This window comes from Erinaceus europaeus, chromosome 8 (assembly GCF_950295315.1).
Source record: "Erinaceus europaeus chromosome 8, mEriEur2.1, whole genome shotgun sequence".
In the NCBI taxonomy this organism is placed as follows: Eukaryota; Metazoa; Chordata; class Mammalia; order Eulipotyphla; family Erinaceidae; genus Erinaceus; species Erinaceus europaeus.
Genome location: NC_080169.1, coordinates 71,468,207 through 71,493,833, shown reverse-complemented (window position 1 = coordinate 71,493,833; position 25,627 = coordinate 71,468,207). Strand labels below are relative to the sequence as shown.

Sequence of the window (25,627 nt, the reverse complement as noted above, 5' to 3'; positions counted from 1 at the left end):
TGCTGTGAACATAGGTATACATAGATCTCTTCAGCTAGGTGTTGCTGTCTCCTTTTTCATTTCATCTGTACCTGTCATATGCAAAGCATACTGTTAGGTTCTTTGCAGTATCTATAGATGAAGTTCTCAGAAGACCTTAGAATAACACCAGGAGAAGATGCTAGAGAACAGTTATCAGTAGGATTTTCAGCATCTGAAATAAAATTGTGTTTTCCTCCCTTAGTGAAACTCTGGAAATGCTTGTCTCCTGCTGTTGATGGACTAATTTCAGAATACTATGGATCATGCTGAAGAAAATGAAATCATTGCAGCAACCCAGAGGTACTACGTGGAAAGGCCCATTTTTAGTCACCCAGTCCTCAAGGAAAGACTGCACACAAAGGACAAGGTTTCAGATTCCATTGGAGATAAGCTGAAACAAGCATTCACGTATGTGGTATATTCTCTGTCCTATATCCTTTATTCTGTCACTCAGGAAAGTAAGAACAGATGTATAAAGAAAATATGGTGAAGTAGAAAAACAGCAAATTGTGAGTGAGCATTCCTGATTTGCAGAGCTGTCCACACAGTTCAGTCAGTGATAGTTGATTACTCACAGTTGTCATCATGTATTTCACCAATTTATTAAATTCCTGCTGTGCTTTACATCTTCGTTTTTGTTTGTTTTTCTTTTGCCTCCAGGGTTATGGGGCTCTGCTGCCACTATGAATCCACTGCTCCTGGAGACCATTTTTTCCACTTTTTATTGGATAGGACAGAAGTAAATTGAGAGAGGAAGTAGGGGGAAAAGATAAAGGGAAGATAGAGGAGTGGGGAGAGAAATGTAGACACCTGCAGGCCTGCTTCACTACTTGTGAAGCAACTGACCCCCCTGCAAGTGGAGAACCAGGGCTCACACCCAGATCCTTGCACAGGTCCTTACGCTTTGTACTAAGTGCGCTTAACCCGGTGTGCTACCGCCCATCCGCGTGACTTACAACTTTGTAAAGGTTTATAAAAACAACTATTTTCGGGAGTGGGGCTGTAGCGCAGCGGGTTAAGCGCAGGTGGCGCGAAGCACAAGGACCGGCATAAGGATCCCGGTTCGAACCCCGGCTCCCCACCTGCAGGGGAGTCCCTTCACAGGCGGTGAAGCAGGTTTGCAGGTGTCTATCTTTCTCTTCTCCTCTCTGTCTTCCCCTCCTCTCCATTTCTCTCTGTCCTAAAAAAAAAAAAAACTATTTTCGGGGCAGGTGGTGGCGCACCTGGTTGAGCGGCACATGTTACAGTGCCCACGGACCCAGGTTCGAGCTCCCAGCCCCCACCTGCAAGGGGAAAGCTTCACAAGTGGTGAAGCAGGGCTGCAGGTGTCTGACTTTCCTCTCTATCACCTCCTTCCCTCTCGATTTCTGGCTGTCTCTATGCAATAAATAAATATAATAAAAAAATTTTTTTAACTATTTTCAAATTCTCCTTCCACCTTCAAAATAGCCAACTTTTTCCCTTCGTTTCTCTACAATGTTCCAACCACTTTTATTTTTAAATATATATATACATATATATATTTGCCTCCAAGGTTTTATATTTTTATTAATGATTTATAAGATTATATGATAGGGAGTTGGGCTGTAGCGCAGCGGGTTAAGCGCAGGTGGCGTAAAGCACAAGGACCGGCATAAGGATCGCAGTTCGAATCCCGGCTCCCTACCTGCAGGGGAGTCGCTTCACAGGCGGTGAAGCAGGTCTGCAGGTGTCTATCTTTCTCTCCTCCTCTCTGTCTTCCCCTCCTCTCTCCATTTCTCTCTGTCCTATCCAACAATGAGAACAACAATAATAACTACAACAATAAAACAACAAGGGCAACAAAAGGGAATAAATAAATAAAAATAAATAAAATAATAAAAAAATAAAACAAAAAAAAAGATTATATGATAATAGGAATATAATTCCATACAATTCCCACAACCAAAGTTCTGTGTCCCACCCCTGCAATGGTAACCACCATAGTTCTCCCAACATCATAGGTATGGGTTGACTGTATGTATATATATATTTTAAGTTCATGTATTTTAGTTATCTATATTCCATGTGAGTAAAATTAGCCCATAATTGCCCTTCACTTCTTTACTTCCTTCACCAGCCATAATCACTGGCAGTCCCATCCATTTAGTCAGAAAGGACACATTATAGTTTTTTGTTTTGTTTTTAACTGCTAACAACTGCTCTTATTTTTCCAACCTTAACTTCTACCTGATTTGGCAAAACCTGAATCTAGGTCTTCAGTCAAAACTGTCAATAAGCCTATGAGTCTTCATTCTTGGAGACATGACACAGTCACATTGCAGGCCTGAAAATATTAGTAATGCATGTGTACCTAATATATGTGTTTATTGGTTACCTCTAAACTCCAAAGCCAAACTATCCAACTGCTGCCTACTGAGACCTTGAGGCCAGACCTTTTGTGTTTGTTAAACAGCTTCACAGTGACCCTATGACTCAAGTATGACCATCAGAAGAAGCTTTGAATTCATATGCTAGAGTCACACTATTTGAATTTTAAGCCTAGTTCCAAACACCTACCAGCTATGTGCTTTATTTTTGCTTTATAAAATGGGAATCATAACAATACATACATTACAGAGTTACTGGGGATGCTGATATATGTAAAGTCCAAGACTTGTACAAGCACTATATTAATGCAACTATTAGTATCTTTGATTATTGATACGACCAGCAAAACAACTGGCTAAGATCCAGAACATAGTCTATGTATCAATGCTATTTAGGCCATATATAAGGGTTAATTATAAAGCAATAATTTTTTAATTTTTATTTCATTATCTTATTTTAAAATGTTATTTATATTTTATTCGGTAGAGAAAGAGAGAAATTGAGAGAGGAGGAGGAAGTAGAAAGGGAAAGAGAAAGACACTTGCAGGCCCACTTCACCACTCATGAAGCTTCCCCCACAGGTGGGGACCAGGGGCTTAAACCTGGGTCCTTGGCACTGTAATGTGTGTGATAAATCAATCTTTTATCAGCATAGCTTTCTTTTTTTTTCTTTTGCTTTTTTTTTAATTGGGGGATTAATATTTACACTTGACAATAAATACAATAGTTTATACATGCATAACATTTCCCAGTTTTCCACATAACAATGCAACTCCCACTAGGTCCTCTGCCACTAGGTTCCAGGACCTGAACCCTCCCCACTACGCACCCCAGAGTCTTTTACTTTGGTGCAATACACCAAATTTATTCCATCAGTATAGTTTTCTACCTAAGCAAAACAATAAGACATAGACTTAGCCTATACACCAGAGCCATGGGCACTGTATTTACCTAGAAATAGACCCTAAGTAATTGAGCACATGTGAATAAAGCTTATACTACCTGTATAAATGCCCTTTATTTTGTAAAGGAAAAAAACTGAATGAAAATACACTGATTCTTCATTGCACGTTTAAAAATGAACTTCATGTGGTCTGGGAAGTTGTGCAGTCAATAAAGCACTGGACTCTCATTCATGAGGTCCTGAGTTCAATTTCCAGCAGCACATGTACCAGAGTGATGTCTGGTTCTCTCTCTCCTCCTATCTTTCTCATGAATAAATAAATAAAATCTTTTAGAAAATTAACTCAAGGAAGTCAGGCGGTAGCTCAGTGGGTTAAGCGCACATGGAGCCAAGCGCAAGGGCCAGCATAAGGATCCTGGTTTGAGCCCCCTGCTCCCCACCTGCAGGGGAGTCGCTTCACAAGCGGTGAAGCAGGTCTGCAGGTGTCTATCTTTTGCTCCCCCTCTCTGTCTTCCCCTCCTCTCTCGATTTCTCTCTGTCCTATCTAACAATGACGACATCAGTAACTACAACAATGATAACTACAACAACAATTAAAAAAAAGGGCAACAAAAGGGAAAATAAAAAGAAAAGAAAAAAAAGAAATAAAAAATTAACTCAATTAGTAAATATTTCTCCTGTTTTACTTTTATGCCAACTCACAAAGATAATTTAAGGATTTCAACTATTGTCTTAAATAGCTTTTAGGGCCAGAGATGAAGCTCAATCATAAACTGTCTTGCATGTGTGAAGCCCAGGGTTCAATACCTCATACCACATGAGAGAATAACAAAGATGAAATAAAGAAAACTCCATGTTGGAGCAGTACTTTACACTCTCCCTCTCTCTTCACCTCTACCTCATGATAGATAGATAGATAGATAGATAGATAGATAGATAGATAGATATTAGGATATCTTGTTTATTTTTAATGTACTTTTTCTCTTTTGTATTACTGATTAAATAATAATTTATGAGATTATAAAATTATAGGAATATAGCTCCCATTACATCCACCACCAAAGTTCTGTGCCTTCCTTTACACACCTCCACAATAAACACCATAGTTCTCACAAAGTCTTAGATGTAATTTGGTTACTTGTTTTTTGTGAGTTCTTCTGATTCAATTCTTTATAATGAGTGAAACCATCTGGGGCCACGATTTTATTTTAATCCATGATAATTTCTAGAGCATTATTATAGAACCAATTCAGATATTTCCATCAAAATCAAATTATCTATGGAAAAAAAGGCAGTGCAAGGACCCGAGTTCAGGACCCTGGGCCCTACCTGCAGAGGGAAAGCTTCAAGAATAGAGAAGCAAGGCTGCAGGTGTCTCTTTGTCTCTTTCACTCTCTCTACTCAATAATAAATAGATTTTTTAAAAGAATAATTTTGATACATACTCCCAGAGAGGATGAAATGATAGGAGAAGATCACCAGAGAGCTCTGAACTCCAACTTCTCTCCAGAAAGAGAAGAGGAAAATTTAGGAAGGAAATTCAGAAGTAGTAATAGGTGTGGGTGTGACTTGAAAGGGAAGTGAGGGCAGTACCATAGGGGGAAATGGAGACAGATATAGATATAGATACAGATACAGATACAGATACAGATACAGATATAGATACAGATACAGATGATACAGATACAGATACAGATATAGATAGCTATAGAAATAATAGTCAACTCATATCTGCAAGCTTAGGAGAACGACTATAGCTGCCAATGGAAGGAATGGGGATACAGAATTCTGGTGGTGGGAAAGGAATAGAATTATACCCCTGTTATCTTATTATTTTTTAAATCAATATTAAGTCACTAATAAAATTTTAAAAAGGAAAACTATAAAAAATAAAATTGCTAGGGGCCAGGTAGTGGTGCACCTGGTTGAGCCATGTTACAATGTGCAAGGACCCAGGTTCGATCCCCTGGTTCCCACCTACAGGGAGAAAGCTTCACAAGTGGTGAAGCAGGGCTGCAAGTGTCTCTCTGTCTCTCTCCCTCCCTATCATCCCCTTCTCTCTTGATTTCTACCTGTTCTATCCAATAAATAAATAGAGATAATTTTTTAAAATTATAAAAATAAATAAATAAAATTGCAAGAAGTAGCTTTCCGTATTTATGATCTCAGCAAAGTGAAAAGGTTATTCTTTATTACCAATTTTTTTTCCTTATTGCTTCAAGACATGAGGAAGAGAAAATGCTTCAGTATTTGTACCACATAAATATTCCTCATTTTTATATGTCTTTCTTTGTCCTCCCAGATGTACTCCTAAGAAAATAAGAAATATAATTTATATGTTCCTGCCCATAACTAAGTGGCTGCCAGCATACAAGTTCAAGGAGTATGTGTTGGGTGACTTGGTCTCAGGCATAAGCACAGGAGTGCTTCAGCTTCCTCAAGGTCAGTAGTGTATACTTCTCCCTCCTGTTTTTTTTTTTTCTTTGTTATGTCCTTGTTAACATCTCCTGAAAAAAATTGTTGAATTTCTGTTGAATTTTATCACATTATTCTGGTAACTTTTACCTGTCTAAAAGAATGCTTCAAAAACAACTTACCATTTGAAGCCCCCAGAAATATTAATGGTAGAATGCGTTTGGTGCTATTTTGTAGCTCTGCGCATTTAGGAAGTGTGTGGACGTCACCTTAATCTCTTGCTCATCAGTCCCTCAGTATGAAACTATCATTGTTAAGGCTGGATTGTCATTATTAAGTTTCCTGATAAGCCCATATTTTAATAACAAGTTGCTATAATTTATTGGAGTCCTCTGAATTTGTGTGGCTGTATATATTTAAGAAAATTATATATATTTAAGAAAATACTCAATTTATTCATCTATTAATGCATATTGATAAAATATCTGTCTGAATCTCCCTGCATGGAACTAACTGAAATTAAACCATCATAGAGAGACATGAAGAAATTATAGTACATATACAGTTTAAAATATGTATGAAAAAATACAAGCACTATAATAATAGGAATCCTACTGAAGTATTAAGTCTCAGAAACCTTTTAAGAAAGTGAGGTTTGAGTTGTGACCTGAAAGATAAATAGTAGGCAAGTAAAGTGTGAGTGAAAATGCATTTCAGGCAGAAGGAATAGCAGGTGTAAAGACATGTAGCAGGAAAATAATTGGGTGTTTGAAGGCTTAGTCTGAAGAACTACAGAAAGTCAGCGTGCTATGAACATAGGAAGCAAGGTGGGAGGGGGCAGGTCTGCCAAGCCCCAGTTATCACTTAAGGTTCTCATTCTGAATGCTATGAAATCTCCTAGTGTGCTTTTCATGGGGGCTTTTTGTTAGATGTTATTAAAATTACTGTCTGAGGAATTCATTTGGTAGCTGGGTGAGGTGACAAGATGAATGTGAGGAAACCAATTAGAGGTGACAGTGACTCCACTTAGGTAAAAGGTGATTAAGAACTTGAATACTTTTAGGTCAACTCGCCAAAAATCTATTCCCTTTATAATTTTCACAAATTATTATGATACCAATAAATAATTAACCAATTGATCAACTTGTTATTAAGAATCAATTCTTGTAATACTCAAGTGAGCTTATATGAAATCTAATGAATCTATTAATCAAAGCCCTTAAGCCAGGTTTAGGGAAGCCTTCCACAAGTATTTTGGTACCAGCACTCCAAGGATAATAAAAAGAACATCAGCAAAGGCAGGAGAAAGGATAGAAGTTCAAAATCTGAAACTTGGAAACAGATATTAGCCTGACAGTCAAGTTGGTCTGACAGATCTACAGAAATGACTGCAGTGACTGGCTGCAATTAACTCCTATAAATTAATACATCAAAGAAATCCCCAGGAGTGTTCCTGTCTGGGTTTTCACTAATGTGTCATCCCATAAAATTTTTTCACCTGTTATTCTTCTATCTTGATTTTAGAGTGGCAGTTATAAAACTGGTAAGACTTGAAATAATATGTGTTCTGTTGTATAGTTAAAATCAGCAAGCCTGTTTATTGAATTAAAAAGGGAAAATGAGAAAGGTGTATAAAGGATTTCTGTAAGATGTCTGGGCTGATGACTTGTATAACTCGGGCAGTGAGGAAAAAGGAATGGTCAGGAATGATGCCCTCTCTTATTCCACCAAAGCAAAGGATTCTGGAGAGGTTGGGGGTGGAAAGCTTTCAGGTCTTGGTGCATGATGGTAGAAGTACCAAGGCTGGAGGGCCGAGTGGTAGCACAGTGGGATAAGCGCAAGTGAAGCAAAGTGCAAGGATGGGCTTAAGGATCCTGGTTCAAGCCCCAACTCCCCACCTGCAAGGGGAGTCACTTCACAGGTGGTGAAGCAGGCCTGTGGGTGTCTATCTTTCTTTCCTCCTCTCTGTTTTCCCCTCTTCTCTCTATTTATCTCTGTCCTATCCAACAATGACTACAGCAATAACAACAATAATAACAACAACAAAAAAACAACAAGGGCAACAGAAGGGAAAAAATAGCTTTCCAGGCACAATGGATTCATAGTGCAGGCACTGAGCCCCAGCAGTAACCTTGGAGGCAATAAATAAATAAAGTACCAACGCTGGGAATGAGAGTTTTCTGCAGATAGATACCTATCCTGGTAAAATGAGAAATTTCACTCATGTGCCAACAAGAGTACTTAGTGTAAAGTATTAATCCCCACATGATGGCAGAGGAGGACCTAGAGGGGGTTGCACTGTTATGTGGAAAACTGAGAAATGTTACACATGTACTAACTACTGTATTTTACTGTTGACTGTAAACCATTAATCTTCCCATAAAGAATATGTATATATGTGTAGTAAAAAAATAAAGTAAAAAATATTAATCCCTTTCCCCAATAAAAAGAAAAACAAAAAGAATGACTTAGTGTCTGAGAAATAGAGGCATCAATTCAAACTGAGAATAACCAAGAGCCTGGCAGAAAAAGTAACAAGTAATATAAAGCAAGACACCAATAATAAACTATCAGAATGCCAGGGATAAATAGATCTCAAAGCTTTCTCAAATCATAAAAAGAAATCATATGGCTATAATACAACTATGGGAGAGCTGAAAGCAGACATAATGTCAAGTCAGAAGTTTATATCTAACGTAATGCTAAGAAGTAGCGAAGTGTCTGTTTTATTTGGGACATGGTTCCTCAACCTGGAAACATGCATCGTATTTGCCTTGGGTACTAGGGGCCTGTCCTATGTGTTGTAAGTAAGAATTCACCAATCACAGGAGCCATCAGAGTGAGAGATGTACACCCTCCCCAAGGGAGGATGCTTCTGGAGAGGATCAATAAAGAGTAGAGGTCAGCATCCTTGGCTTCTACATCATGTAACTGGTAATCCCAACATGTCTCCAGATGTTGGCAAATATCCCCTGGAGGACTGAATCACTTAGTTGAAAACCATTATGAAGGGAGTCTGCATGGTAGTGCACATGGATGTATGCACGTCACAGTATACAAGGACCCAGGCTCAAGCTTCTTGTCCCCTGCAGGGGAAAAGCTCCATAAGCAGTGTTGCAATTCTCTTTCTTTCTCTTTCTCTCTCTCTCTCTCTCTCATTTTATTGGGGGTTTAATGATTTACAGTACAATTGTTGACTCATGGATAAAATTTCGCATCTCACCATGACAGGTGTTTGCAGAACAGTCTCACCCCCAACTTTGGTCTCTTTCCGTCATGATGCACTGGAACTTGAAAGCCTCCCTTTCTTCACTGCACTCCACCCCTAGCCCTCTCCCTGCCCTCCTTCCCTAGAGCCGTTTGTTTTGGTGTTGTACACCAAACCAGTCCAAGTTTTACTTCGTGTTTCTCCTTTCTGTTCTTGTTCCTTAAATTCTGCCTAAGAGGGAGATTATCCCATATTTATCCTTCTCTTTCTGGCTTATCTCACTTTACATGGTTTCTTCAAGCTCCATCCATGATGAAGTGAAGAAGGTAACTTCATCATTCTTAATAGCTACGTAGTAATACATATATATATATATATATATATATATATATATATATATATATATATATATATCTCACAACTTTCTTAGCTACTCATCAGTTGTTGGACACCTAGGTTACTTCTAAGTTTGAGCTATTACAAGTTGTACTGCTATGAATATAGGTATACATGTATCTCTTTGGATAAGTGTGTTTGTTTCCTTAGAACAGGAGAGCAATGGTCATAAAGTAGGTCCATTTCTAACATTCTGAGAGTTCCACAGGCTACTTACTCTCCACAGGGGTTGAACCGATTTACATTCACACCAGCAGTGCAAAAGGACTCTTTTACCCTTAACCTCTTCAACATTTGTTGTTAACTGTTCTTTCTGATGTATTACATTCTCATAGGAGTGAATTGGTATCTTGTTGTTATCTTTATTTTGCATCCCTCTGATAATCAGTGACTTTGAGCATTTTCATGTTTGTCAGCCTTTTGGTTCTCCTCTTTGGTAAATATACTATCCATATCCTCTCTCTTTTTAAGTTTTATTTATGTATTTATTATTTTTTATTATTAGATAGAAACAAAAAGAAATTGAGAGGGGAGGGGAAGATAGAGAGAGAAAGAGAGGCCAGGGGTAGGTAGCATGATGGTTATGCAAAGAGCCTCTTTTATTTATTTATTTTTCTAATATTTTTTCCGCTTTTGTTGCCCTTGTTTATTGTCGTTGTTATTGTTTTTATTGCTGTCATTGTTGTTGGATAGGGCAGAGAGAAATGGAGAGAGGAGGGGAAGACAGTGTGGGGGAGAGAAAGATAGACACCTGCAGAACTGCTTCACCACCTGTGAAGCGACTCCCCTGCAGGTGGGGAGCCAAGAGCTTGAACCTGGATCCTTATGCTGGTCCCTGCGCTTTGCGCCACGTGCGCTTAACCCGCTGTGCCGCCACCCGGCTCCCGCAAAGAGCCTCTTCTGCCTGAGGCTCCAAAGTCCCAGGTTCAGTCCCCCACACCACCATAAGCCAGAGCTGAGCAATGCTTTGGTAAAATAAATAAATACATAAATAAGTAAGTAAATAAATATTAAAAGAGAGAGAGAGACTTATAGCCTTGCTTCACCACTCATGAAGCTTTCTCCCTGGAGGTGGGGATGAGGGGCTTAAACCCTGTGCACTCTAATGCTATAATGTGTGTGTTTAACCAGGTGCGCCACTGCCTGGCCCCTCCATATCCTTTCTCCACTTTTGTTTTTGGGGTGAAGGTGTCAACTTTTCCCAGTGGATAACTGGGTATCCACCACTGCACACATCAAGTAAGACCTTCTGCTTTATCAATTTAGACTGGAACTTCTCAACATAAAATGTAGAGCTACAAAGAGGATGATAATAGAAGGACTAATAAGTTTAGGGTAGAGGAGAAAGCATAATGGTTATGCAAAAGACTTTTATACCTGAGGCTCCAAAGTCCCAGGTTCAATCTCCCACCAGAAATGAGCAGTACTCTGGGGGGAAAAATATTCTGTTTGAACTAATATGTTTTTCACTTATCCATCAGAGATAAAAATCCAACCGAAAATATCCAGAAACTTCTGTTTTCTAATGACCTATTTATCTTTCTGTTATTTTTACTTCTACAGGTTTAGCCTTCGCAATGTTGGCAGCTGTGCCTCCAGTGTTTGGCCTCTACTCTTCATTTTACCCTGTTATTATGTATTGTTTTTTTGGAACCTCCAGACACATATCCATAGGTAAAACCTTATACTTGGTATTTTAGTACTATTCCTTTTAGATTTCAAAGCTTTTTACTGTGCCAAGGAAATAGCACATTGTTGTTCTAATAACATCTGCTTATCTAAGGGTACTAAAGGGGTAGATGAAGGAAGAAAGGGGATTTGGGGGGGGGGGTTAGTGACCCACAGTAAAGGGAAATGGGACTTTAGTAGTGGGTAATGTGTGCTGATATATATTTTGAGGGTGTTGAAAAATTACATCCCTGAGACAAGAGTTTTGTGTAACCTTTCCTCAACAATATCAATTTTAAAAATAATAATGAAGGACAGCAAAATAGTTCACTTGGATTTGGTCTACTTTGTCATGTGCTCAACCCAAGTTTAAGACCAAGTTTAATAATAATAATATAATACTTCCCTTGAAGTTGAAGAAACTCAGAAGGTACCAGTGCTGAGTGAGATTATCACCTATTATCACACATGCAATAATATTTCAGCTATCGGGGCCGGGTGGTGGTTCACCTGGCTGAAAGCTCATGTTACAGTGCTCAAGGACCTGGGTTCAAGCCCCCACTCCCCACCTGCAGGGGGAAAGCTTCACAGTGGTGAAGCAGGGCTGCAGGTGTCTCTCTGTTTCATTCCTTGTCTCCCTCTTTCTCTTTATTTCTGGCTATCTCTATCCAATAAATAAATAAAGACAAAATTTCAGCTATCACTAGTAACAAATATCTCCCCCCTCCAACTTTAGCAGATTAAAAATTCCATCGTTTTATTTATTGTCTCTAACAGTTCCTGTGGGTCTGGATTTGGGGAGAGCTTAACTGACCAGTTCTGGCAAGGGGTCTCTTCTTCTTCTTCTAGCGTTTGCCCTTCTTCCGTAGCCAGTCAACAGCGTCAGGTTGAGCCTGATGTCTGCTTGTTGCTGGCTTTGAAAGTGACTCGGATCCATGTGGATTCAGTCGGCTAGGAAGGATTGTCAGTTTCCCCAATAAATGGGTACTCACGGGATGCACCACGAGAAGGTCGATCCAAGGGGTCTCTCATGCAGTAGAGAATCTAGTTGGGAGAATATTAAGAAGACTGAGTCAATGAAGCTCTCTCCTCACATCTCTTCCTCCCTCTCACCCTCTCAGTTCACATCCAAAGAGTTATCCCGGTGGTCCTTATTGGAGCTTTGCTCTCAGATGGTGGATCTAGCTCTCTGGTATTTGCTGCACCACCCTTGTAACCTAATCTCAGAAGTCACACAGTTACTAACCTATACAAAATCACCTAGATTCAAGGAAAGAAGAATTAGAGTACATCTTACTTGGGAAATGTCAAGGGTCTAGAATAGTGTGTGGGCTAGAGGATATCATCATTATTATTTTCTGACAATACAATCTATACATGTGCAGCTTACATATAAACCAGGAACAAAATGCTTGAGAATAATGCAATTTTGATTCATTGATGATTTATTGACCTCACACACATGTCTCTTGGCATACTGGCAACAACATCACATGCACTGAAAGTGGTTTCCTTGACTAGTACTTCATTATTTCAGGTCCGTTTGCTGTTATTAGCCTGATGATTGGTGGTGTAGCTGTCCGATTAGTACCAGATGATATAGTCATTCCAGGGGGAGTAAATGCAACCAATGGTACAGAAGCAAGAGATGCCTTAAGAGTGAAAGTCGCCATGTCTGTGACCTTGCTTTCAGGAATCATTCAGGTAAGGCTTGCATATGAGGAATTAGATTCTCACTTGTTTATTTAACAGATATCTCTTAAACATTCTGTCTAGTCAGCTCAGGTTCATCGCACCCAGGAACACTACTCCACCTGCATCCCTTACTCTCATAAACACTTATTAGGAACTAGCAAACTCCATTTGAGTACTTGGGAGAGCCTCAAAGCAAGAAATGCCTGAAGCAGTGTTGGTTATTAATGAGAAGAGAGCACCTCTTATCTGGTTGGAACAGGAAGTGATGTGACTAAATGTATCCTCAGCTCCTTAGGACAAAAATGGTATAGGTATGCTCTCTGGAGCATGGGCCATTCCACACCTCCCGTTGTTTTCTGTGTGGGTTGTTAGCTAATGCTATAGGTACAAGTTGGTGATGTTAGAAAGTGATTTCAGGGCAAGAGAAACAGTATAATAATTATGTTAAAGAAAAAAAAGACATTCATGCCTGTTGCTCCAAAGTCTCAGGCTCTGTCCCTAGCACCACCATAAGCCAGAGCTGAGCAGTGCTCTGGTTAAAAGAAAAAAGAACAAGAAAGTTATCCCTTAGTAATTTTTGTATGTTTTCTGTTGGCTATAACTTCCCAGTCTATCATGTGATTTATTTGTTTCTTTGTCATTAAAAAAATAGTTTTGCCTAGGTGTCTGTAGGTTTGGGTTTGTGGCCATATATCTCACAGAACCCCTGGTCCGTGGATTTACCACTGCGGCAGCTGTGCATGTCTTCACCTCCATGTTAAAATACCTGTTTGGAGTTAAAACAAAGCGTTACAGTGGGATCTTTTCAGTGGTATATGTAAGTAAGCGACTTCACATCGGTTTTTTTCTTCCTTATCCACCCCCCTTCTCTTCTGTATCTCTGATCAGCAAAGTACACTCTCCCCCACCCTAAGAATTTCAGTAAGATGGAAAAGATTCTTTATTCTAAAACTTTTCAGGGAAGACTAACATGGGAAATCAAACCTTAAGTTGCATTTTATTTAGCGGGTGATATTGCCCACCTCCCAAGGGATTTTTTTTCCATTTATTTATTTATTTTGGTTAATCAGCACAATTTCACTTCTCTCCGCAGACCTTCTTCTTCTCTCTCTCTCTCTCTCTCCCCTTTAATTTTTTTAAATTTTTTATTGGGGAATTAATGTTCTACAAAATACAATAGTTTGTACATGCATAACATTTCCCAGTTTTCCATATAACAATACAACCCCCACTAGGTCCTCTCTCTCTCCTTTAATTTAAGATAGAGGGGAAAAGAGGGAGGGGAGAGCAAAGAATGTGTCAGTCAGCATAGCAGCTGAGAGGCATGGTATGCATATGTGGTACTCATATCCTCCTGCATGGTAAAGTGTGTGCTCTACCAAGTGAGCTATTCTGGGCCCCAGTTCCTTATGTAATGACTGTGTCTTCACACTAATTTGCAGAACAGATAGCTTTTTTATTGAAACCAAATTATGTCTCTTTTGGGGGACTAACAAATAATTTAAGAATATTGCAGAATAGCATTGCTCTTTTAAAAACTCCAGAAGGTGACATAGACGCTAGAGTTTTGGACTCTCAAGCATGAGATACCAAATTCAATCCCTGGTATCACATGTGCCAGAGTGGTGTTATGATTCACTGTTCGTTCTCTTCTCTTTCCCTCTCTCTCTTTCTCTCTTTCTTTCTCTCTCTCTCCCCTTAACTAAGAAATCTTTTTTTTAATAAAAGCTGCTTATTCAAACAAGCAAAATAAAAAATCTATGAGATTAATTAATGCAATTAACCAAATTAATCTAATAAAATATATGTAAACCCTTGTGCCCAATTCACAAAGTAAATAGAACAAACACACCTTAGTATGCTCTAAACATCCTATGTTCCAGGTGAGCACTAACTATATTTGGGGTACTGAGGCTGAACATGAAGAGAAAACTAAGTGACTTCCTTCTCTAATCTCTGGGCTTCCTTCCAAACTTCAGCACTCTGTTACCTTCAAAATCCACCTGATTCTTCATTCATCTACTAATAGTGACTTCCTTTTTTACCTTGGGATTGTTATACTTAGGTCAGTCCTTATGTTCAGGACTTAGGTCACCCCTAATGTTCAGGACTCAAGAGTTTCTTTCCTGAATTTTGTAATGCTATATTGAGACATTAACTTAAAAAATTAAGACTAGGGGCCAGGTGGTGGCACACCAGGATGAGTGCACATGCTACAATGTGCAAGGACCCGGGTTTGAGCCCCCGGTCTCCACCGGAAGGGGGAAAGCTTTGCAAGTGGTGAAGCAGGGCTGCAGGTGTCTCTCTGTCTCTCTCCCTCTCTATTACCCCCTTCCCTCTCAATTTCTGTCTGTCTCTATCCAATAAACAAATAAAGAAAAAAATTGACTATAAAGTTGTGGGGGTTATGTGCTGGTTTATCTGACTAAGCACACAGATTACAGTTTGCAAGGACTCAGGTTCAAGTCCCAGCCCCTACTTACAGGTGGAAAGCTTCATGAGTGTTGAAGCAGTGCTGCAGGTGTCTCTCTTCCTATTTCCCCCCTCTCAATTTCTCTCTGTCTCTATCCAAAATAATTTTTTTAAAAATCTATAAAATCTGTGAGCTATTAGGGAGTTGGGCGGTAGCACAGCGGGTTAAGTGCATGTGGCGCAAAGTGCAAGGACTGGCATAAGGATCACGGTTCGAGCCCCCGCTCCCCACCTGCAGGAGAGTCACTTCACAGGCAGTGAAACAGGTCTGCAGGTGTCTATCTTTCTCTCCCCCTCTCTGTCTTCTCCTCCTCTCTCCATTTCTCTCTGTTCTTTACAACAACAACGGCATTAATAACAATAAAAATAAATAAAATCTATAAAAAAAATCTGTGAGCTATTTAAAACACTTCCTGTGGTCTGGGAGGTGGCGCAGTGGATAAAGCATTGGATTCTCAAGCACAAGGTCCAGAGTTCAATCACCGGCAGTACATGTACCAGAGTGATGTCTGGTTCTATCGCTCTCTCCTTCTATCTTCATGAATAAAGAAATAAAATCTTTTTAAAAGTAAATAAACGGGGGTCGGGCGGTCGTGCAGTGGGTTAAGCGCGTGTGGCGCAAAGCGCAGGGACTGGCGTAAGGATCCCGGTTCGAGCCCCCGGTTCCCCACCTGCAGGGGAGTCGCTTCACAGGCGGTGAAGCAGGTCTGCAGGTGTCTATCTTTCTCTCCCCTTCTCTGTCTTCCCCTCCTCTCTCCATTTCTCTCTGTCCTATCCAACAACGAATTGCGTCAACAAGGGCAATAATAATAACCACAAGGAAGCTACAACAAGGGCAACAAAGGGGGGGGGGGGGAATGGCCTCCAGGAGCGGTGGATTCATGGTGCAGGCACCGAGCCCAGCAATAACCCTGGAGGAGGAAAAAAAAAAAAGTAAATAAACACTTCCTAATTGGTGAATACACAAAGAGAGTGATTTTAGTCTGAGAACTTTTTTTATTGATTAATAAACCAATAAAGGATAAGAGGAGTGCAGTTCCATACAGTTCCCACCACCAGAGTTCCACACCCCATGCCTTCCATTGGAAGCTTTTCTCTTTTTTTTAATATTTATTTATTATTTATTCAGTTTTATTGCCCTTGCTTTATTGTTGTAGTTATGATTAATGTCTGTTGTTGGATAGGACAGAGAGAAATGGAGAGAGGAGGGGAAAACAGAAGGGGGAGAGAAAGATAGACACCTGCAGACCTGCTTCACCACTTGTAAAGTGACTCCCCTGCAGTTGGGGAGCCGGGGGCTCGAACCGGGATCTCGAACCGGGATCATTAGGCCGGTCCTTGCACTTTGCGCCACGTGCACTTAACCCACTGCGCTACTGCCGGACTCCCCATTGGAAGCTTTTCTATTCTTTATCCCTCTGGGAGTGTGAACCGAAGCTCTTTATCGGGTGCAGAAGGTGGAAGGTCTGGCTTCTATATTGTTTCTCCGCTGGACATGGGTGTTGATAGGTCTATCCATACTCCCAGCCTATTTCTATCTTTCCCTAATGGGGTAGGGCTCTGGGGAGGTGGGGCTCCAGGACACTTGATGAGGTCATCTGTCCAGGGAAGTCAGGTTGGTGTCATGGTAGCATCTGCAACTTGGTGGCTGAAAAGCATTAAGATATAAAGCAGAACAAATTGTTTAATAGTCAGGAACCTAAAGGTAAGAATAGAGCAGATGAGATATGGGGGTCTCCATTTTGGAAAACTAATTTTTGCGTGAGCCCAACAGCTAACATGCAGCTGGATTAAAGGTATTGTCTGGGGTCCCCACCTGCAAGGAGATTTGCCTGAGCACAACAGCTAACATGCAGCTGGATTAAAGGTATTGTCTGGGGTCCCCACCTGCAAGGAGATTTGCCTGAGCACAACAGCTAACATGCAGCTGGATTAAAGGTATTGTCTGGGGTCCCCACCTGCAAGGAGAAAGCTTTGCAAGTGGTGAAGCAGTGCTGCAAGTGTCTCAGTCTAAGAACTTTTATTGGATATAATAGAAATATCCAATAATGGCAGCCAAGGAGGTAGCACAGAGTAGAAAGTGTTGAACTCTCAAGCATGAGGTCCTAGGCTGAATTCCCAGGCACTGTATTTGCCAGGGTAATGTTCTGGCTCTCTTTTCCCCCTTCTCTCTCCTTTTTATAAATAAATTAAAAACTCAGCTTGTAATAGCCAATAACTGCTGGTTTGAATTAGTTCAGTAGAGAGTCTCCATTTACTCAGAAGATATTTCTTGATATAAACATCCAGTGTTCACTGTGTTACAGAGTACAGTTGCTGTGTTGCAGAATGTTAAAAACCTCAACGTGTGTTCCCTAGGCGTCGGGCTGATGGTTTTTGGTTTGCTGTTGGGTGGCAAGGAGTTTAATGAGAGATTTAAAGAGAAATTACCAGCACCCATTCCTTTAGAGTTCTTTGCGGTAAGTCAACTTTCTCCTGCCTACACCTAAGTATCTTCCAGGGGAGGAATAGAGTTAGAATTTTTATCTCTCATTCTGCCCAAGAGAATATTGTACCTTGTCAAGGGGGGCTTTTACAAATACACTAACAAGATCAGAAAAAAAGTATTGATTATTTTACAACTGGATTTTTTTAATATAGGTAAAGACACTCCCTATATGTGGAAAAGTTTTCTTCCTCAAAATTTTTGTTGTACTGATACATCCAAGTAGCTCACTTGGATCATACATTGCTTTGCCATGTGTGTGGCCCAGGTTCAAGCCCAGCCTCTACCATATTGAAATAAGCTTTAGTGCTGTGGTTTCTTTCCCTCTCATTTTCTGTGCCTGTCTCCCTCCTTCATACTAAAAATAAGCCAAATATTGTCCATTCTCTAATTGTTTTATAATGCATACATATTTCAATCACCTGAAAAAATTAAACTATTTTCCTTTTCAAAAGGTAAAAATGACAAGTGTTCACAAATTTCTTGGTTTTTGGCACTCAAGCTAAAAGAAAAAAACTAAACATTCCACTCGTTAATTAAGTCCAAACAACTTAATACATATATGTATTAAGTGTGTCTAACCATCTAGAAATTGTTTTTTTAATAATGCACATAAATTGAGATGAAAAGATATTATATTTTTATATGACCACAAGTATTATTAATGGGGTGTTAAGTGGCTGCTTAGCATTTCAAAACTAACTCCTCAACCCTTGGAATCAAGTGAAGCTGCTACCCTCATTTCTTGTTCACCCTTGTTTTTGCTTAGTACCTGTTATTATCGCAGCAGCCACTTTGCAAAGCCACTTTGACCACCTAGCTTTACAAAGATATTCCTTCCCAGCATAAGCAGTGTTGAAGCTATAAACTACTTCAAACTAGGATTTTTGTAGAGTCCCTCACTGTACAAAATTATGTCCCTTCAAAATTATGTCCCACAATGTCCTGGCGAGTTCCCATTGGTACCTGAGGTGACTGCATGGTTTGGGAACATTAGGACAAGAAATAAAAAGTCAAGGTATCTGATCCAAACACAGTGAAAGTACTAGTCATGAAAAAAAAAAAAAAAGAAGAAGGAAAGAAAGATAGAAAGGGAAAGAGAAGGGAGAAAAAAGGGGAAGAAAAAATGGAAGGTAAAAAGGAAGGAAGGACAGAGGGAGGGAAGAAGGAAAGAAGGGAAGGAAGAAGGGAAAAGAGAGAACTGGCTGGTATAACTCATAAGAAAAAAAAAATCCCTTTGGTCCTTTTCTTTGCTGTGATCTTGTCTGTGCTTGGTCAGGACTTTCTAGCAGTTCCAAAACCTGCCCTCTCACTAGGTTCCTGTTTCTTCTTGAAGTATAGCAAGAGGCTTTCTGCTCCTTTGCCATGCAAGACATGCAAGTGCTAAATATGAAATAAAGGATGAAAAATTGCCTTTCCTGGCTTGTACTGCTAGTTCTATTCATTTTTAGATACTCTTTAAAAACTTCTTTATGTTGCCTGGGATGTGGTACAATGGATAAGTCAATAGACTCTCAGGTATAGACTCATAAGTTCGATCTCCAGCATAGACTGTGCCAGAGTCATGATCTGGTTGTCTCTTTCAAACAAACAAATAAATAAATACATATCTTTTAAGAGAAAATAAAATGAGGTCTTTAAAAACAAATTGTCATTTGTATTTCTCAGAAAGCTGGTTCTTTGTTATTTGTATCAGTATAATTATAGTACACCTAATTTTTTTTTCAATTTCTTTCCCAATTATCCCTTAGAGCAAGCAAGAGAAGCCATACTGAAAAGTTCAGAACAGTCTTTGGGACTACCTTTAAAAACAAACTTTATTATTCATCAGAAAATATTTTTGAGCTTTGAAAATCTTACAGTACTTCTGTTTACACTGATAAGAAAAGAGTTTAAATTATTTACCACTACGACATAATACTGATGCTCCAGGAACTTGGGCCATATTTATCCTGTGAATTTGACTTTTCTGGGAACTCTCCTAGTTTGATTTGTGCAACAAAAATCTGCAGATAAGGAAAACACATATTTACAGCCAACAAAATAAGGAACCAGAAGCCTCAGTCACCTTGGGCTCTCATACTGCTATTTTTATTAGTGATTTAATATTGATTTACCAAATTATAAGACAACAATGGTAGAATTCCCTACCTTTCCCACCACTAGAGTTTCTGTCCCCATTCCCTTCATTGGAAAATGCAGTAATTCTCCCAAGATCATAGATATGGGTTGATTGTTACATATATATAACACTATATATATATATATATATACATATATATATATAGTGTTATATATATGTAACACTATATATATATATATATATAGAGAGAGAGAGAGAGACTCATTTTTTGTCTATAGTCCTGCATTCTCTTTCTTTCTAAGTCACACCTATACCTCTAACTCTTTCTGAGTGTCTTTCCTTTTTTTCCCTCTTCTCTCAGGGTCATCTTTCCCTAATATTTCTCCCTCTTTGGGAGTGTGTACCAAAATTATTTTTGGGGTGCAGAAGATGGGAGTTTTGGCTTCTGAAATTGCTTCTCCACTAGACATGGGAATTGGCAGGTCAATCCATACCCCCAGGCTACCATTTCCAATAATAAGATCATCAGGGTTGGTTCCTTGCAATTGCCATCACTGTGAGGGGCTAACTTCCTTCCCTAAGTATGTGTGTGTGTGTGTGTGTGTGTGTGTGTGTGTGTGTGTGTGTGTGTGTGTGTGTGTAATAGGCCATCCATTCTTCTTCTTCTAGCATTTGCCCTTCTTCCGTAGCCAGTCAACAGCGTCAGGTTGAAAGCTGTCAGGAGCTGCTTGTTGCTGGCTTTGAAAGTGAGGAAACACTCACGAAAGACATGTCTCTGATATCTGATTACTGTAAAAAATGGCGACTAATCCCTAGCACTGCAAAAACGGTATCATCTGTTTTCCATCTACACCATGCCTCGGCCTCGTGTGAGCTTAATGTGCAGCTTGACGATACGAGAATCCGGCATGAAGCCCAGCCAGTCTATCTTGGCGTTACTCTCGATCGCACTCTGTCATTTCACAAACATCTCATAAAAACTGCAGCAAAGGTGGGCGCGAGGAATAACATCATTGCAAGACTGGCCAGCTCCTCATGGGGCGCGAGCGCTTCCACACTACGATCATCATCTCTGGCATTATGCTATTCCACTGCAGAATACTGTGCCCCAGTATGGTTCCGTAGCCCCCATGTCCACTTGGTCGATTCCAAATTATATTCCTCCATGAGGATAATTTCTGGAACCATCCGTTCCACCCCGGTTCCATGGCTGCCAGTTCTTAGCAACATCACCCCGCCAGATATTCGTCGGGATGCGGCATCATCTAAGTTCATTTACTGCATCTACGCTCCACCGGACCTGCCAATATACGCGGATATCTTCACCCACCCTGTCCAACGCTTGACGTCTCGTCACCCAATCTGGTCCCCTACGCCTACACTGAACTTCTCTGTTCCAGACTCTTGGAAACAGAGTTGGCAGTCAGCTAAGGTAAAGAACAAACACCTCATCACAGACCCCTGCAAGCGTCAACCCGGCTTTGACCTAGCACGTTATGACTGGGCCCTCCTCAATCACTATCGAACAGGCCATGGCCGGTGCACCGCTATGTTCCATCGCTGGGGAGCCAGAGACGACCTGAACTGCCCCTGTGGCTCCAGACAGACTATGACCCACATAGTCAACGACTGCCACCTCTCCAGATTCAAAGGAGGTCTCGAAACTTTACATCATGCTCAACCTGACGCTGTTGACTGGCTACGGAAGAAGGGCAAACGCTAGAAGAAGAAAGTGACTGGGATCCATGTGGATTCAGTTGGCTAGGAAGGATCGTCAGTTTCCCCAATGAATGGGTACTCAAGGGATGCACCACGAGAAGGTCGATCCAATGCATCCCATTAAGTTCCATAGCATTAGTTCCTGGCATGGAGAAAATCTCTCTTCCTTCTGCTATTTTTTCACTTCTTAGACTTCTCTCAGGAATTATTATCCACAACAAAGTCTATTTCCTGGTTTTCCAGGAAACCTTAAGTATAGAGGCATTCTGTGTGACAAACTGCTTCACCCTGTCTGTACCTGAAACAGTAAAAGACAACTATGGTATACTGATGGAGATCTCAAATAACATTTAGTGCTACTGTCCTAACAGCAGGGTCTTCACTACAACTGCAGATCCTAACATACATTTATAAAGCTATATTGTTATTGTACCACCCACACACCAGCACAGTGCACATTTTTTAAAATTTTTATTTATTTTTCCCTTTTGTTGCCCTTGTTTTATCGTTGTTGTAGTTATTATTGTTGTTGTTGATGTTATTGTTGTTGGATGGGACCGAGAGAAATGGAGAGAGGAGGGGAAGAGAAAGATAGACACCTGCAGACCTCCTTCACCGCCTGTGAAGCAACGCCCCTGTATGTGGGGAGCCAGGGCTCGAACCAGAATCCTTATGCGGGTCCTTGTGATTCGCGCCACGTGCGCGTAACCCGCTGGGCTACCACTCGACCCCCCACAATGCACATTTTAATGTCCTTTATTCATGTCATCTTGGCCAGAAGCTCATTTTATCTTCCCCAAAGTCAAAGACAACTCCCAAAAGGAATATATCTTTTTATCTTTATATATTGGATAGAACAGTCAGAAATCAAGAGGGAAGGAGGTAATAGAAAGGGAGAGAAACAAAAAGAGACATCTGCAACAATGCTTCACCACTTGCAAACCTTTCCCCATGCAGGTGGGAACCCGGGCTTCAGCCTTGGTCCTCGCACGTTGTAACATGTGCGTCACCACCCAGGGCCTCCCAAAAGATTTTATGCCCCCTTTTTTTGTTTGTTTTCCCAGACAGTGATATAGAAACGGGGAGAGAAACAAAGGAGTAAACATTTCCAGGTCACTGTGGAATATGTATACATTTTGGGGGGTAGGATTATTAAAAGGAGTTAAAATTGCTGAAAGCTAACTATCATTTTTCTTTTCAAAACTGAAAGTTACCAGGCAGAGTAGATAGCATAATGGTTATGCAAAGAGACTCTCATGCCTGAGGCTCCAAAGTCCCAGGTTCAATCCCCATGCCACCATAAACTGTTAAAAAAAAAAGAAAAGAAAAGAAAACTAGTTAACAGTTACTTGAGAGTAATCCAGGTTTGAGCCCAGCCTTTATCACACTGGAGTAAGCTTTGGTGCTGTGGTGTCTTCACCTCTCTCCCTCTGTCTCTCTTTCTCTGTCTCTATTTTTAACTGAAAAAAAATTCAGCCTGTAGCTGTGCAGCCTCAGCAGTGAAAATAGTGATAATTATAATAATGATAAACATTAAAAAGAAGAATAGATTTGGCAGACAAATTATTAGAAAATTATTTTGTGTAGTGTTGTTTTAATTTTCATCTACAGAGGTACATTTAGATTTTTGTGTTTCAGGTGGTAATGGGAACTGGCATTTCGGCTGGGTTTAACTTGAAAGAATCATACAATGTGGATGTTGTTGGAACACTTCCTCTGGGGTAGGAAAAATAGTTCTACTTTAAGTAACCATGTGACTTGAAGAACGGATTTATTATTGTTTCTAATTCCTGCTTTAATCTTCATTTTTCCTCTATGTGCCAAATAACTGATAACTTGGGGTGGGTGCTCTATGTATGTGTTTTTGTGGTGGTAAAATTCACAGCAAAATGTACCCCTTTAATCATGTAAGTGTACAATTCAGTAATGCTAAGTATACTCACAATGTTATAAAGCAGGTCTGGAGAAATTTTTTATCTTATGAATCTGAAACTATGCTATTTAATAATAGCTTCATTCTCTCTACCCTCCGGCTTATGTCAGTCACCATTCTGCTTTTTGTCTCTTTGAATTTGACTTTTCTAAGAACGCCTACCACTTCCAAACTCTCAAAAAACTATCTTCCTCCTGTACCAGGTGAGCAGATCTACCTGTCTACCTATCTCAGCTGGGGGAACTGCAGGGACTACTACAGCCAGTATTGAAGCCTGAATACATGCCAAACATCCAAGACTCGTCAACTGAAAGTTCTGTGGCTCATTGTTTCAATGAGTGTTTTAAACCATGTATTTTATCTAGCTCTACATTAAATTTTAATTTGTCTTTATATTTAAAGGAACAAGAGTGACGACTGTCTACCTGGGCTCTCTCTGGCCTTCCCTCACTCTCTCTGGCTGCCACTCTCTTGAGTCTCTTTCTGTCTCTTATGCTCTTTTTTCTCTTGGCTGCTTTTTCTCTCTTTCCCAAAGAACAGAATCAGACATTTGCCCAATTTTGGACACTAACAGAATTGAACACACTTCATGAGACTTTGCTATTGGTCCCATCTAAGCATCTCCTAGAAAGCAAAGGGAGTAGGAATTGCTCTTTAAACAAGAGTTCACTACACGGAGCAAGTGTTGAAGGCATAAGCTTGAACTCTTCTTCAGAACAGTACACTTGTGGGGGGGGGGGGGGGCGGAGGATCCTTTTAAAAATCCACATACTAAGTATATTATGATGATGATACTAATAATAATGATAGAATTTACATGTTGAATTAGGGAAGGTGGCTCAGAAGTAAAAAACCTGTGTGTATGGGATCATATGTTCAGTCCCTGACACTACATATGCAGAGTGGCACTCCAGTCTGTGTCTATGTGTCTCTCATAAAATAAATCTTTTTATTTTTCATTTAAAATACTGAAATTCAGATACCACTGTGATTTCTGTCTAGTAATTTCCTTTGCCTATTGTATTATACTCAAATATTTTATTTTTCTCTCTGTATGAAGAAAACACCTTTTTTCCCAAAAGTACTTTATATTTCTGGAACTTGGCTACCCAAAAGCATTACCTGGAGTGTTGTTTAAAACCAAGCAGAGGATTGGAATGACAGCATAATAATACAAAAGACTATCATACTTGGGGCTCAATCTATCTGAAGCACCACCATAAACCAGAGCTGAGCAGAGCTCCAGTCTTTCTCTCTGTGTATCTCTCACATTAAAGTTAAATTAAATAGCAAGAAAGAGCAGTGAATACAGCTATACTTGCATAAGCAATATCCTTTAAAATAGCTCTTGTCCCACACCCTCCCTCCTCAGACTTTGGTTCAAATGTCTTGTGGCATCTGAGCACTTTGCTGATCCTCTCTTCTTCATGTTCTGTATCTTACTTACACCTGCCAGACAGGTTGTCATGGAGTGTGCAGTTACTCTTTTTCTAAACAAAACAGCATTTGATCTCTGCTGATCGTCCATTCAGGTGGAAAACCGGCACTCTGGGGGTGTGGCCTAGAGAGAAACTCTGTGTCAAGGAAGACAGTCCTTTTTAACCACCTTGAACAAACCCGAATCCTACCACTGATCATTCATCTGCAGTTATTGCGCCCTAAAATGATTTTTTATGGTAGCGTGTTCTCTTCCAGAGGTCACAACACGCAGATTAAAGTCAGTTTGACCTTTCAGATTACTGCCTCCAGCCAATCCCGACACCAGCCTCTTCCACCTTGTGTATGTGGATGCCATCGCCATAGCCATCGTTGGATTTTCAGTGACCATCTCAATGGCTAAGACCTTGGCAAATAAGCATGGCTACCAGGTTGATGGTAATCAGGTAAAACATCATCAATTTTCTGAAGATTTTTCATAGTGCTACAATCATCTTCTGTGGAAGGCAAATGAACAGGGTTTCCCTGTCATAGTAGAAAAAAAAATTGATAGTTTGCTGCTTTGTCATATGCATGACCTGGGTTCGAGCCCAGTCTCCCCACTATATCACCACATTGAAGGATATTGTGATCTCAATCCTTCTCCCTCTCTCTCTCTCTCTCTCCCTCTCTCTTTCTCTCTCCCTCTCTCTCACTCTTTTTAATTTTTTTATTTATAAAAAGGAAACATTGATAAACCATAGGATAAGAGGTGTACAACTCCACACATTTCCCAACACCAGATCTCCGCACCCCATCCACTCCCCTGATAGCTTTCCTATTCTTTAAGCCTCTGGGGGTAT

At 40.1% G+C, this 25,627-nt stretch overlaps 1 protein-coding gene across 1 annotated transcript in view; it reads left to right on the top strand.

Moving 5' to 3' along the window:
- Positions 1-223: 223 nt before the first annotated feature.
- Positions 224-25,627, top strand: part of SLC26A5 (solute carrier family 26 member 5) — a 63,558-nt gene continuing 38,154 nt past the window's right edge. The window contains exons 1-8 of the mRNA XM_060195710.1: positions 224-429; positions 5,577-5,716; positions 10,857-10,967; positions 12,499-12,665; positions 13,309-13,473; positions 17,435-17,587; positions 23,054-23,136; positions 25,084-25,231. Coding sequence (XP_060051693.1) covers positions 278-429; positions 5,577-5,716; positions 10,857-10,967; positions 12,499-12,665; positions 13,309-13,473; positions 17,435-17,587; positions 23,054-23,136; positions 25,084-25,231 — 1,119 coding nt within the window. The 5' untranslated portion in view covers positions 224-277. The remainder of the gene's footprint in view (positions 430-5,576; positions 5,717-10,856; positions 10,968-12,498; positions 12,666-13,308; positions 13,474-17,434; positions 17,588-23,053; positions 23,137-25,083; positions 25,232-25,627) is intronic.